The sequence below is a fragment of the Populus alba genome, chromosome 8, assembly GCF_005239225.2.
Source record: "Populus alba chromosome 8, ASM523922v2, whole genome shotgun sequence".
Lineage (NCBI taxonomy): Eukaryota > Viridiplantae > Streptophyta > Magnoliopsida > Malpighiales > Salicaceae > Populus > Populus alba.
The window spans coordinates 5421756-5434944 of NC_133291.1; the positions used below are offsets into that span (position 1 = coordinate 5421756).

General features: G+C 36.9%; 2 protein-coding genes across 3 annotated transcripts; both read right to left on the reverse strand.

Moving 5' to 3' along the window:
• Positions 1 to 826: 826 nt before the first annotated feature.
• Positions 827 to 4717, reverse strand: LOC118055741 (phosphoglycerate kinase, cytosolic). Of its 2 annotated transcripts, none has more exons than XM_035067714.2 (6): positions 4388 to 4717; positions 4063 to 4273; positions 2229 to 2567; positions 1687 to 2004; positions 1321 to 1479; positions 827 to 1241 (listed from the first exon to the last, which is right to left on the reverse strand). In XM_035067714.2, exons 2-6 carry the CDS (start codon positions 4255 to 4257, stop codon positions 1047 to 1049), a joined length of 1206 nt encoding a protein of 401 aa, XP_034923605.1. In that variant the 5' UTR covers positions 4258 to 4273; positions 4388 to 4717; the 3' UTR covers positions 827 to 1046. The 2 variants fall into 2 exon arrangements, with proteins under 2 accessions (XP_034923605.1, XP_034923604.1); XM_035067713.2 differs by having other exon boundaries at positions 4384 to 4713.
• Positions 4718 to 6346: 1629 nt separating this feature from the next.
• LOC118055740 (phosphoglycerate kinase, chloroplastic) lies at positions 6347 to 9878 on the reverse strand. The gene is made up of 6 exons (XM_035067712.2): positions 9187 to 9878; positions 8415 to 8492; positions 8072 to 8332; positions 7360 to 7677; positions 7093 to 7251; positions 6347 to 6719 (listed from the first exon to the last, which is right to left on the reverse strand). The coding sequence occupies exons 1-6, from the start codon at positions 9604 to 9606 to the stop codon at positions 6510 to 6512; spliced, it is 1446 nt and encodes a 481-aa protein (XP_034923603.1). The 5' UTR covers positions 9607 to 9878; the 3' UTR covers positions 6347 to 6509.
• Positions 9879 to 13189: the final 3311 nt, after the last annotated feature.

The following is a 13189-nucleotide window of genomic DNA, read 5'->3' on the forward strand; positions in this document are numbered from 1 at the left end:
TTTTAAAAACACTCTACACCACAATACCATTCATAAACCTATCAAATCTAATAACAGTCGGAGATTCTTCCATAAATGATTTGTGTTATATTATTAGATATGCTCTCTCGTATTACCATGGCAAGGTTCATGCAGGTTAAATATCAATGGCTTCTTTATTTTCATTGCGCACACTCGAGGAAACTAGGTATAGCAACAGATGCGCAAGTTGTAAAAAGAATACAAGAACTCGCAAATGACACTAGGTTTTGCCGCGACATATTCTGGAAGCTGTCGTGGTACCATGTTTTATGAAAAAACAGAAGAAATTACATTTGATTTCCAAATTGTTCACACTTTCGCGTGTTCACAGAGGAATATAAGATTGGCCAGCGCACTAGCTAAGCAGAGACTCCATGCATATTTTGGCCACCCTTAAACCAAGCCAAATGAACTTTCCAGTAAACAGCAGCAATTGATAAGTGAATAATAAATCAACCCTCGTTTTGAAAGTGAGTGATAAAAGACTCCACTCAGCAATTTACCTTGTCCATCAACATGAATTACTCTGTTCGGAATAAATCCCCTACCCCTTGAGCCAAAATCACAAGCAATCCCAAAATTGATTGTCAATTCTTTTTGAAATTTCTAAATTATCTTTTAAATGAACATTTAATTTCGACCGTGCTAGATGAGGATTTTATGAGTTTTTCATTGAAGGACAACAAAAGGAGCCATCATACCTCGCCCTCTTGATCTTTTCAGGATCAGATTTACGATAAAAACATGCTTCATGTTTGATTCAACATTAGAATCAGCATTGAAATTTCAGACTAGAATAGACACATTGAGAGCAAATTCGCATAATTGGATCATCAAAATAATAACAAAAAAAAACCCGGAAAGGATCCAATCCGAAACCATTCCATGGTTGAATATACTTGAGAGAAGATTTATTTAGTCACTCTACAGCCTCCAAAGATCAGCACTCATCTAGTCCACTCTGATTGTAATGCCAAACATTTACCACGCATGTTCTTAAGAAGTAACACGAGGAAAATTTCGGGTTAAGCATCATCAAGAGCCAGGACTCCAGGTAATGGTTTGCCCTCTAGAAGCTCTAAGCTGGCACCACCTCCTGTTGAGATGTGGCTCATCTTGTCAGCGAGTCCAGCCTTCTCCACAGCAGCCACAGAGTCACCTCCTCCAATGATGGTAGTCACTCCCTTGCCACTGAGCTCGGCAAGCTTCCTGGCAATTGCCTGAAACAGGAAAAATAATGCTCAATTACAATGCTTCAATGCCAGTGCATTAACCTCGTATCTAGTTGATATGAGATACCTCAGTTCCCGCTGCAAACTTCTCGAACTCAAAGACACCCATTGGTCCATTCCAAATAATGGTCTTGGTTGTATCCAATGCCTCGCTGAATGTCTTGATGGAATCAGGTCCTATGTCCAAACCCATCCAGCCATCTGCTATCTCAGAAGCTGCCACCACCTGCAAGAAAATTGCACCAAACACTCTGAACAAGATCGTTCTATATCACATTCCAATTTCGTGTGCTTGTGTGCATCCAAGCATGTTCTTTTGAAACGCAACATAAAATCTGGCCAAATTGCTCTGAGTAACTAAGAGCAACTCCCAGGCTTTACATGCACTATTTCCAGGGAATGCACATAATTTAAAAGGGCAATGACAAAAGACCTTGCTGTGGGCATCTGGAGCAAACTTGTCAGCAACAACCACATCTGCAGGCAGCAGCAGTTTTACCCCCTTGACCTTGGCCTTCTCAATAAGTGAAGTTGCAAGATCAAGCTTGTCTTCCTCAACAAGGGAGGACCCGACTGAGTGCCCTTGTGCTTTGTAAAAAGTATAGATCATTCCTCCACCCAAGAAGAGGAGGTCAACCTTCTCCAAGAGTGATTCGATAACTCCAATCTTAGAAGATACCTTTGAGCCACCAACAATTGCAGCAAATGGCTTCTTGGGATTTGCCACAGCTCCAACAAGATAATCGAGTTCCTAAAACAGAGCACCCAACAGGTCATTTATGCCAAGATGGCCAAGCATGCAGCCATGAATTTAAAAGGTCAAATTGGATCAAACAGAAAATTGAATCTACAATACAGAGTTTTGTTAAATAGAGTGTTTCTCTGTCAATTTTTTATGCAGACGTGTAAGTTCACAAGATAAAAATTCCTTGGGGAAGAGCATTTCAAAGAGGAAAAAAGACACCAACAACATACCTTCTGCATAAGGAAACCAGCAACAGCAGGCTTCAAGTATTTAGCCACACCCTCAGTGGAAGCATGGGCTCTGTGAGCAGTGCCGAATGCATCATTCACATAGATTTCTGCTAGAGAAGCGAGCTTCTTTGCAAATTCAGGGTCATTCTTCTCTTCCTCCTTATAAAACCTTACATTTTCAAGGAGCAAAACACCCCCTTCTGGAATCTCAGCCACAATTTTCTCAACCTCCACACCAATACAATCATTTGCCATCTTAACATCAACACCAAGAAGTTCAGATAGCCTTGGTACAAGAGGCTTCAAGCTGTATTTAGGTGTGACACCCTTTGGGCGTCCCTGAAAACCATATTTGGAAATGGATTATATGAGAGACCATTCAACAAAAACAGAAATTAAGTCGTGAAATGCACATCATTTTTTAGCATCACTTTAGCAATATCATGAAAGCAGTTCACTATTGAGATTATCAAATTTTCATGATTCTAGAGCATCACCGTAACAATTTCATGAAAGCAATTCACTATTGAGATTGCGTATGCGAGTTCAATAAGAACTCCTGGCAACACAGAAAAAGAGTACAAGGGAACAGAATAGTCGAATATAAGTACAAAACATGGATCGCTTATAATTAGACAAATAGAAAGAGATAAGCTTATGGCAGAAAAAGGCAAATCAATGATTTAAAGACAGAAATTGATAACCTTCCCGCTATGGAAGAAAAGTTGAATTTACATCCCAAGTTTGTTGAAGGCCCAAGCCCATCCAGATTAAGGGAAAACAAAGCTGTGGGATGGAACGATAGTAATTAAAAATCTGGAACTCACTTTCTTCAAATTATTTGGGATTGTCATAAAATCATAAGAAAAAAAAATGGAAAAGAATCATGACTACAGGGAAAAAGAAAACTTTGGTATTGGATTTTTTTTAGCCTTACATATGGGAACATCAAGCAGCTCAAACTATGGATTGAAACTAATCCATAGCCAATGGGCCCTAATTACTGCCAGCATTGAAATAATAAAAAAAGGGCATAATAAGACAGGCATTCATGAGGAATCAATTATCATAGCTGCATTCTCCTTGTTCACCTAAGGACAGCACTAAAAAAAGATTGAGGAAATAAATTTTAGCTCGAAATATAATGGGCCAAACATGTAATCATCTTAGGTAGAAGAGATGTGATAATAGAACCAGGAAAACAGAAAGAAAAAAGCTAATCCAGAAAGGTAAAAGATGATTTTGTCTGATCAAACATCCCGGGGAAGAAAATAAAAGAGAACCCGCCTTGGAGACCATAAATACGTTTATATATACAAAGTTTATTTCCCTTAAATATATATATATATATATATATATATATATATATATATATAAAGGAAATAACTTTGCTTTATTCACATCAAACAAGTCAGCAGATACTTGTTTGAAGAGAACTTTAAAAAAATCCAAATTTCAATCCAGTAAACTAAATACAGCTCGTTTTCCAAAAAAAATCTATCGTTCAAAACAGTGGCAGGAAGTCGAACGAAAGACATATTCACTTCCATGAAAATAAATATTCAAAATATTAGAAACCAAAATGAAAACAGAAGCCGTATCACAAAATGTAAAGCCCAGATAAATCTGCAAATAAACAATCCATGCAGATCTAGTTTTGCCTAAAATCCACCACAGAAGAGACCACAATAAGCAAAAACATATCATAAAAGCACAATACGGCTACAAATTAAACATCATATGAATCTGCACAAAAGTCCAAATAAGTGATCTAAACAACAGAATAAAAAATGAAATCTTTAAGACTGAAATCAGAGAGTCATCGAGTATTTACCAAGTGAGAGGAAAGAATAACTCTGGCACCATGACCCATCAAGTACTTGATAGTGGGGACGGCAGCACGGATCCTAGTATCATCGGTAATATTAAAGTTATCATCCAAAGGAACATTCAGATCTACTCTTACAAAAACTCTTTTTCCTTTCAAATCTGCTTCCTTTAAACTGCTAACACTCTTCTTAGTAGCCATTTTTCAAAACCAAATCCTGCACAAAACCCAAAACAAATCAAAACCCAGATCAAGAAACACGTAAACAAACATAAACCAGCGAAAAAGATATCGTAGTGTATAGGAAAGATTGGAACTTCTACTTACGAACCGAGAGAGGAGAACAAAGACTTGGGCTTTTGGTGAGGTCAAGAAAAGAATAGGGTGAGAGAGTGGTGTTAGTTTCTAGGCGTTTTTATAGAGAGAGGAAGATTCGGTGGGATTTGGGACTTAAGTTTGTTTTCTTGGGGTTCACACTGGGCCAATATGTGTGGTAGGGGTAACGGATTTGGGTAAACCTTGGGCGGTTTTTGCTGATTCTAGGCTAGCAAATTGGTTCATAAATGGGGTAAAGCGAGAATATACCCATTGGATTCGAATTTGTTTTGCTGATAGCTAAAAAAATGAGTTTTTTAGAAAAATAAATGAGTTGATTTAGGGAAGAAAAATGATAAGCATTCATTTGCTAGCTTTTTGTCTTTTCTTTTTCAAGCTATTAATTCAAAGATTGAGCAACATTTTAGCTACTACTTTTACTTCTTTTTTTCGTAAGTGTGTTTTCTGTTGAGGTAAGACTATAATGTTTTTTCTTGATAGAGCGTGGAGTGTGCTTCGCTATTACATGTCTTCATATCGCCCAGGGAAGTCGTCCTGCGCTCTCCTCCCAGCACTACGGTAGACGGCTCTTGGTGTATCTTTAATTTTTTTATTATATATATAGAACACCAGGATGGCTTTGATGAAGTATTTAAATTAAATTTGAAAATACTTTTGAAATAAATCCGAGTTGAAAATCATCAAATCTATATCTTTTTAATTCAAATACGCTTTTACATAAGCATGCATCTGTGCTGTATTTTCATAATAATACTAATGTGATCGAAAATGTTTTTTGTTAGAAAAACATATTAAATTTGATTTTTTATATGATTTTTTTTTAACAGTTAAAAAACATATTTGATTTTTTTTTTCAATACAAATGCAATTTCAAAAGTCACCCCCAATACCAAACCTTGCTCTAGTCTTTTTAAGGAGAACCTGCCTTTTGTCAATTATCCTATCGAGTTTTATTTTCGTTATAAATAGCCGGTATTATATTTATTCAGGAAAAAAAAAAGATGGTTTATTTAATAAATCGATCGAGAATTCAAGCATGCATGACTTCCTTCTTGCTAAACTGAATAATTAACTAAAAAAATAGTGAAGTTTATGACGACAAGAAGCATGCTGCGATGATTTATACTTTGAATTATTTGTTTAAAATCATTTTTTTTAGGCCAATAGCTAAAAAAAGAAAAATATTTCATAAGATTCTGTAATCTGTAGTCGTAAAATTTGGTAGCCACGAACGAGTTGGATTTTGGGACAGGTGATAGTCCACGGGAGACTTGATTTAAGAAAAGAAACAGGTATGCCTTCCCATGATGTGCACCAGTTTTCTAATCCATCACCTTTAGAAAAAGTTGTCAGAAGAGAAGAAAAACAACAGCCATAGCCTTTCATTTCTGTGGCTTGAAACTTCCGGAGGTTCTGTGAAGAACTTTGTTGCCTATGTCACTCTCAACATCTTTTGATTTCCATTATATTTGTATCACAGAAAGGGGTGCTGCTGACTTGAACTCCTACCTCTTGAGAGAACATATCATATAACAAGCTGAAATGAACCAATGTTCTTAACGAGAATAGAAAGCTAAGAAGCTTTCTCAACTCAGTCCTGTTATGCACAGATAACGTAGCATTCCGAGTAGATCGATCATATCGCATACACATTTCTTGACTACTTGAATTGGTTATCCAATCTCTCATATCTGCACTATACTTTCATGTTTGGTTAAAAATCTCTCATATATGCACTACTTTCATGTGAATTTCAAGAACGACTAATCCAGACAGGAGACTGGAATTTTGCCTTCAATGGCTGGCTGATCTTGCAAGGTGAGGACTGAATCACATAGATACAGGAAGGCAACTGCTTAAGTTATCCTTTTTTTTTTTATTTTCTTTTCATTTCCAGATTCATCAAAAGTACTTTTACTTCTCAAACCACAACATGTAATTTACAGAGAAGTGATTGATCAAAACCAACTATTTATTTAAAATCTTGGATCACTCTTGTTAACCAACCTCAACGTACAGCATGACTCGTACTTCTCTACAACATTGCATCTCCCTTTCGTAACAATAAAAGCAAGGACATGGAAATGGGAACGGGATTGGGGGGAAATCAAATTATCCTACACAGCAACTCGTTCGACTTCGTCAAGAGCAAGGACACCTGGTAGCTCTTTCCCTTCCAACAACTCCAAGCTGGCACCACCACCAGTTGATATGTGGCTCATGACATCAGCAACTCCTACTTTTTCTACAGCTGCAACAGAATCTCCACCTCCAATAATAGTTGTAACTCCCTTGCCACTAAGCTCAGCAAGCTTCTTTGCAATGGCCTGCAAGCAGAGGTTCAACTCTAGTTCAACATCTAAGCAAAGGTAATAAACCCAAAACCATGTGACGGGCAAGCATAAACTGCAGGTTATATATGAAGTTGGAATGGGTTTAGCAAGCCACTTCACAAAGTTGAGTCAAGTACAAGGACCATTTTTTATCATGTACAGTTGATCCAAGTAATAGAAAGAGTAGATTATTGGAGAATTTTGCAATGGTATAGACATAGTTATCACACTGCCCAGATATTTGTATACATGTGAGCTTCTAACAAGGTATCATAGCGTGCCTATGAGGGAGTGGAAACAAAAGTAGAATCCAAGCTTGAATAGATAAAATCCAAAAAACAAATTTAAGCACACTGTTCTTGCATACCTCTGTTCCAATCGCAAACTTGTCAAACTCAAACACTCCCATGGGTCCATTCCAGATGACAGTTTGGGTGGTTCCCAAAGCTTCACTGAATGTTTTCACAGATTCTGGTCCAATATCCAGTCCCATCCAACCATCTGGGATGGCTGATGCTGGCACAGTCTGCAGTAAAAAGAACAGCACTCGAGTTGGTTCAGTCACAGAGAGCATAAAAAATGTCAGTAAGAACGAGTTTTAGAGAACTTTCTTGTGAGAGCTTAGACCACAAACCTTGCTATTTGCATCAGGAGCAAACTTGTCTGCAATTACCACATCACTTGGTAGCAAAAGAGACACTCCTTTTGCCTTGGCCTTCTCAAGTAGTGTGGTCGCCAAATCAAGCTTATCTTCCTCAACCAAGGATGAACCTACTGTGAGGCCTTGAGCCTTGTAAAATGTGAAAATCATACCTCCACCCAAAAGGAGGATATCACACTTCTCCAGGAGTGACTCAATGACTCCAATCTTCGATGAGACCTTAGAACCACCCACAATGGCAGCAAATGGCCTCTTTGGGTTTGAAACTGCCCCAACAAGGTAGTCCAGCTCCTAAAAACAAGGTAGAGAGAAACAGAATTACAATGAGAACCGAAGTTTAAAAAAGAGACACGAGATAGTCAGCAACATTGACAATTCAGGCTCATAAAAAGGATGCAAAGGTGGTGGCATTGGGTAAGTATCACCAAAAAAATGGCAAGAGAGAAAAAAGTTAAAGAGTGAATGTGCTCAAAGGGTAAAATGAAAAATGACAACAGCACAATAAGGCAAAATAAAACAGCCAATCATTCAGTCTGCATACGACACCTAAAGGCAGTTTAGATGAAGGTCCCAAATAAAACAACCTCTGAGTCATAGTCTTATAGAGAGATTGGTAAAACTTTTTTATTTCATTCAAAATATTAGGGTATAATATCTCACACAGTCATTCAACTTATAAACCAACCTTCTGCAAGAGGAAACCAGCAACAGATGGTTTCAAGAATTTTGTGACTCCCTCAGTTGAGGCGTGTGCTCTATGCGCAGTTCCAAATGCATCATTTACATAAAGATCTGCCATGGAAGCAAGCTTCTTTGCGAATTCAGGTTCGTTCTTCTCTTCTTCCTTGTAAAACCTGACATTTTCAAGAAGAAGAACACCCCCCTCGGGAAGTGAAGCGACCAACTTTTCCACCTCTGGACCAATGCAATCATCAGCTTTCACAACCTGCTCAGGTAGTATATATTAGCCATATTATCCAGCAAACACGGGCATTCTCTATTTCTATACTTCCATGAACAACTTGTACCTGAATTCCAAGGAGTTCAGATAACCGGGGAACAAGAGGCGCCAAGCTGAATTTTGGAGTTACACCTTTTGGTCGTCCCTGAAAAATAATCAAAGAACACTTCAGCTCATATGGGCAAACCACTAACATTATGCAGAGCGTTCGATAACCCAAATTATTTTGACGGATAACCTATTATGACCAGAAGTAAATCCGCAAACATAAATGTTATTGAGATATTTCAGCAAACAATTGTTATCATGTATAAAAAACACCACACTAGCTAAATTTACCAATATAAGAACTAGCTTCTACACCAAATCCAGCAGTCAAAAGTAATTCTTTACTGAAGCAGTTCTCAGAGCATAGTATCGTTCGATAACCAGAAGAAGACAAGCTATAACATTCAATCCCTTAACGTTCTATCAATCGGCAATTAACAATTGCAAACCTTCTGCCAATTTCGCTAACTCTCTCAAAAGCAACAGAAGAACTTTGCATATCAAAAATTACTACCTGAATTTCGGACCCATTAGCACGCAAGTGTGATTCCAATAAACCAGCACCAATACATACATACATATATATATATATAGAAAATAAAGAGGGATTTTCAGAGTATTGTGCAACTAAAAGTCAATGCTATGATTCTAGTCGCATAACATCAAAGATTCAATGCAGGAACCAAGAAATTCACAGAGTCAACAAAACCATCAGAATCAATGGAACGCACAAAACAGAAATGCTACAGAACCCAAATTCAAAAAATGAAATTGAACAAGATGCCACGTACCAAATGACTAGAAAGAATAACTTTGGCCCCTTTTGAAATCAAATATTTAATAGTAGGAACAGCGGCTCTAATTCTAGTATCATCAGTAATTTTCTGATTCTCATCAAGAGGCACATTCAAATCAGCTCTAACAAACACTTTCTTCCCTTTCAAGTCAGCAGCAGTCAAGTCACCCACACTCTTCTTTGCCATAGACACCACAGCTCTTGGTGCTCTACCATTTGACTTAAAAGATCGGATTTTGGACACCACATGAGAACTGAACAATGGGTCTGCAGCAGAGAAACCAAGACCACGGAGGCTGGTTGCGCGGAGGCCAGAGGTGGAGACTGGGAGAAGGGAGGCACGGGCAGAAGTGGAGGTGGAGGCGGCGGCTGTTTTGAGGAGAGAGAGAGTTGTTGGTGCTGTGGCAGAGGCCATTTGGCGGTGTTTGTGGACTGTTTTGTGAGAGAAGTTGTGTGGGCTAAAAGGAAAAGAGAAGGGAATGAGGGGTTATATGGATGTGAAAATGAGGCTCTCTTTCTCTGATCTTTTGGAGTGACAGTGAGAGATGAAAATAATGGGGAAGCTGTGGACGGGAAGAACGAAGGAGGGAAAGAATGGGCGGTGTGTGTTAGTTTTTGGATTTTCTCTTATCGTTTAATTGAGGTTGTGGATGCTCGATGCTTTTTAGATTGTAACTTGCTGTACGGTGCAGCCTTTTACTGCTACAAGTACCAACCAACGACGGTGCCGACTGCCGAGAGGGTTCGGGTTCGTTAACTAGTTCAGCTGCCAAGACTCGTCCTCCTCGTAAAAAGGGCTTAGGTTCGACTGCCTTGGACACACATGCGGTTGGATGGATCCTTTCAATTATTTCGAAAGTCGTCTTTTTAAACAGGAGTGCCCATTTTGATTATAGATTTTTATGGAATGAGTGTTGTTTGGTGGCTGTTTTTTAAAAATAATATATATTTTTTATTTTTAATATTAACTAGATAAAATAAATTTTTTTTTTAAAAAAATAAATATATATATATATATTTAAATAAAAAATTTAATTTTTTTTTTAAAAAGTTGTTTTGCCGCCTTGTCCCAAAGGGGTGTATGTAGAATATAAGGGTGAGCAAAAAAAACAAAAAAATCAGTTAAACCAAAAAAAACTGTAAACAAAATAACTGAAAAAACTAAATCGTGAAAAAAAATCCGATTAAACTAATTAAAAATTTTAAAAAATCGATTAGTTCTGTTTTGATTTTATAAGTCTAAAACCGAACCAAACTGGACACAAACTAGAAAAAAACAAGCCAGGACCGAGCCAAACCAGTTTGAACCGTTTTTTTGTTTTAAAAAACCGAACCAAATTGAAAACCGATAGTTTTGAACCAGTTTTGGTTTTTTTTAAAAAAATCAGTTTGATTATTTTTTTATATATAAAAATTAAACCGAAGCGAACCGAATCGAATCGAAAATAATTATTCCTAATGAAATATAATTATAATTAATTGTTATATTTGAGTTAAACAAGATGGAATGTATAATTGTTTGAACAAGGTCCAGATATTAGCATTTTTAGATTTAGATACTGCGGAGTTTTGGCACTAAATGGATTCTAAAATAAATGTATATTGTTTTTTAAATGAATATTTTTATTTAAATATGAATATTTACACTTATAACAATCAAATGAACACATCTAATTCGTATATCTAATACCTTATATAAAATTAACAAGACATGCACTTCATAGTAAGAACTTTAAATTTCAATCAAACACTCCAGCAACACATTTAAGAACATGCATATCAAAATTCCAGTAAAACTGAAGAGTAATTTGGCTAATTGACTATCCCTTAAAAGTTGATACCTATTTTTTTTTTTTTATCATAATCTATTTAAGCCTGTAATTGTGATTTAAATATTTTTTCGTTTAGAATTATATTAAAATAATATATTTTTTTATTTTTTTAAATCAGTACATCAAAACAATTTAAAAATATAAAAAAATTAACAATAAAAAAAATTAAAAATTTAAAAAACATGATTTTAACCATGTTCCAAACGTTTTCCTAAACAGCAGCAAATAAAAGTTATCATGGCACAAATTACATAAACAGGCGACGTCAATGCAAGGGGTGCTAATTTGAGTTTTCCCTAGCAAGGTTAGCCATGGGCCATCCTTAAAAAGCTAAGTTTACTTCTGGATTGGGCTTTTTGCTCGATATGTCATCCATGGCTCTCGAGGCCATGACTTTTCAATGTAGTCGATCAAAAAGCCCATTTGGAACTCTCCTTTTTTTTCCCATGAATATCTATCCGCCTCCTGTCCTGTCATATCGTGTGCTATTTTCAGAAAATGTTTAGCAGTGTGATGATTTAAAATATTTTTATTTAAAAAAATATATTTTTATTTTTTTATTTTTAAAAATTATTTTTAACATTAATACATCAAAATAATTTAAAATATAAAAAAAATTATTTTAAATAAAAGAAAAAAACATATAAAACTTGAGGAAACACGGTGCAAAACACACCCTTAATTGCTCCGAATGATGCTCTTGGTCCTGTGATACTATACTAAAAAACCCACCACTAATAGGGTGAGCAGTGGGATAATGTGAGTCCTATACATTAGAGGTTTTCCTTTTTCAACACCGTTCATTTAATTTTTAGCTTCTTTTGTGTCCATGCCTTTGACTCTGCAGCTCGTGTTCCGTGCCGTTGGCTTCCATGGAGCAGATATTCGGAACCTGGTCAATGAAGCTGCGATCAAGTCTGTAAGTTTCTGAATCTTGTCAAGAAAGATACAGGTAACGGTGGAAATATTCCTGGTCAACCAATGGCGCCAAAGGTTTTATAATCTTTTCAGCATGTGGCATGTGTAGAGACTACTGTCACATCTCTACCTCCCATTTATATTTATGGTATATATTCGGACATCTTTATTTATTGAACTGTTGAACAAGTTGAACCGTTGGAAGGTTCACTGAATTCTCCAGCAATGTGGAACATCATGTCTAATCATTTATTGCAGGTAAGGAAAGGGCATTCCAAGATCTATCAGAAAGTTGATGTGTTAGATAAACAATTGCTTGAGGGCATGGGTGTACTTCTTACAGAGGAAGAACAACAGAAATGTGAACAAAACACATGTCTGTCACTGTCATTATTCATCCTCGTGAAGTGACAAGGAGTCTATAATTCTGTTTAAAACTAACCATCATAGTGATATTCTTACTTGCTAGGTATCGTTTGAAAAGAAGAGAGACTCCTGGCTGTACATGAAGCTGGTCATACAGTATTAGCTCACTTGTTTCCTTCCTTTGATTGGCATGCATTTTCTCAGCTCCTGCATGGAGGCAAGGTGAAATTTCTCTTTGCAAGCTGGATTTGTGATTGCTGCTACTCAACTGCTGCAGTTTCTTCTAATCACTTCTCCTTTCCTTTAATTTTCATCTTTTTGGTCAAACACGAGCAGGAAACTGCAATATCTGTTTTCTACTCACGAGAAGATATGATTGACCAAGGATACACAACCTTTGGCTACTTGAAGATGCAAATGGCGGTAGCTCATGGTGGACGTTGTGCTGAACGTCTTGTGCATGGTGAGGACGTTACTGATGGAGGAGAGGTGATGATCTTGAAAAAATAACAAAGGTAAATGCGGTAATTTGAGTATAACATCGTTTGGGCATGTCCATGGACTGGGCCTAATCGTCTGCCCAATATTCCCATTTGATTACTAAAAAGCAACAGGAGGAATAAGGTAGCAATTAGGAATTGCTGAAGTCTCTTTGATAAAGATTTAGGTATTGTTTATAGTTAAGGGTAGGAATTTTGGTGGTTGTCCTTCGACAACATTTTTTCTTTCCAGATCACTAGAGAGATGGCAATCAGCCCTATGGTTTCATCAGCGTGACCCAAACACAGATGCATATTTTTTTGTTCTCTGTCTAGAATTTTACGTTAGTGTATTGCCATGGCAGAGCATTGTAGTTATGCATCCAGTGACTGTGTTCTTTTA

Coding starts and splice junctions, on each gene's coding strand:
- LOC118055741 (XM_035067714.2), bottom strand. CDS start 4,257: ATGGCTACTAAGAAGAGTGTTAGCAGTTTAAAGGAAGCAGATTTGAAA. Junction 2,568..4,062: donor TTATTCTTTCCTCTCACTTG/GTAAATACTCGA, acceptor TATGGTTTTCAG/GGACGCCCAAAGGGTGTCAC. Junction 1,480..1,686: donor CTCCAGATGCCCACAGCAAG/GTCTTTTGTCAT, acceptor ATTTTCTTGCAG/GTGGTGGCAGCTTCTGAGAT.
- LOC118055740 (XM_035067712.2), bottom strand. CDS start 9,606: ATGGCCTCTGCCACAGCACCAACAACTCTCTCTCTCCTCAAAACAGCC. Junction 8,333..8,414: donor CTGAACTCCTTGGAATTCAG/GTACAAGTTGTT, acceptor CTACCTGAGCAG/GTTGTGAAAGCTGATGATTG. Junction 6,720..7,092: donor AGTTTGCGATTGGAACAGAG/GTATGCAAGAAC, acceptor CTCTGCTTGCAG/GCCATTGCAAAGAAGCTTGC.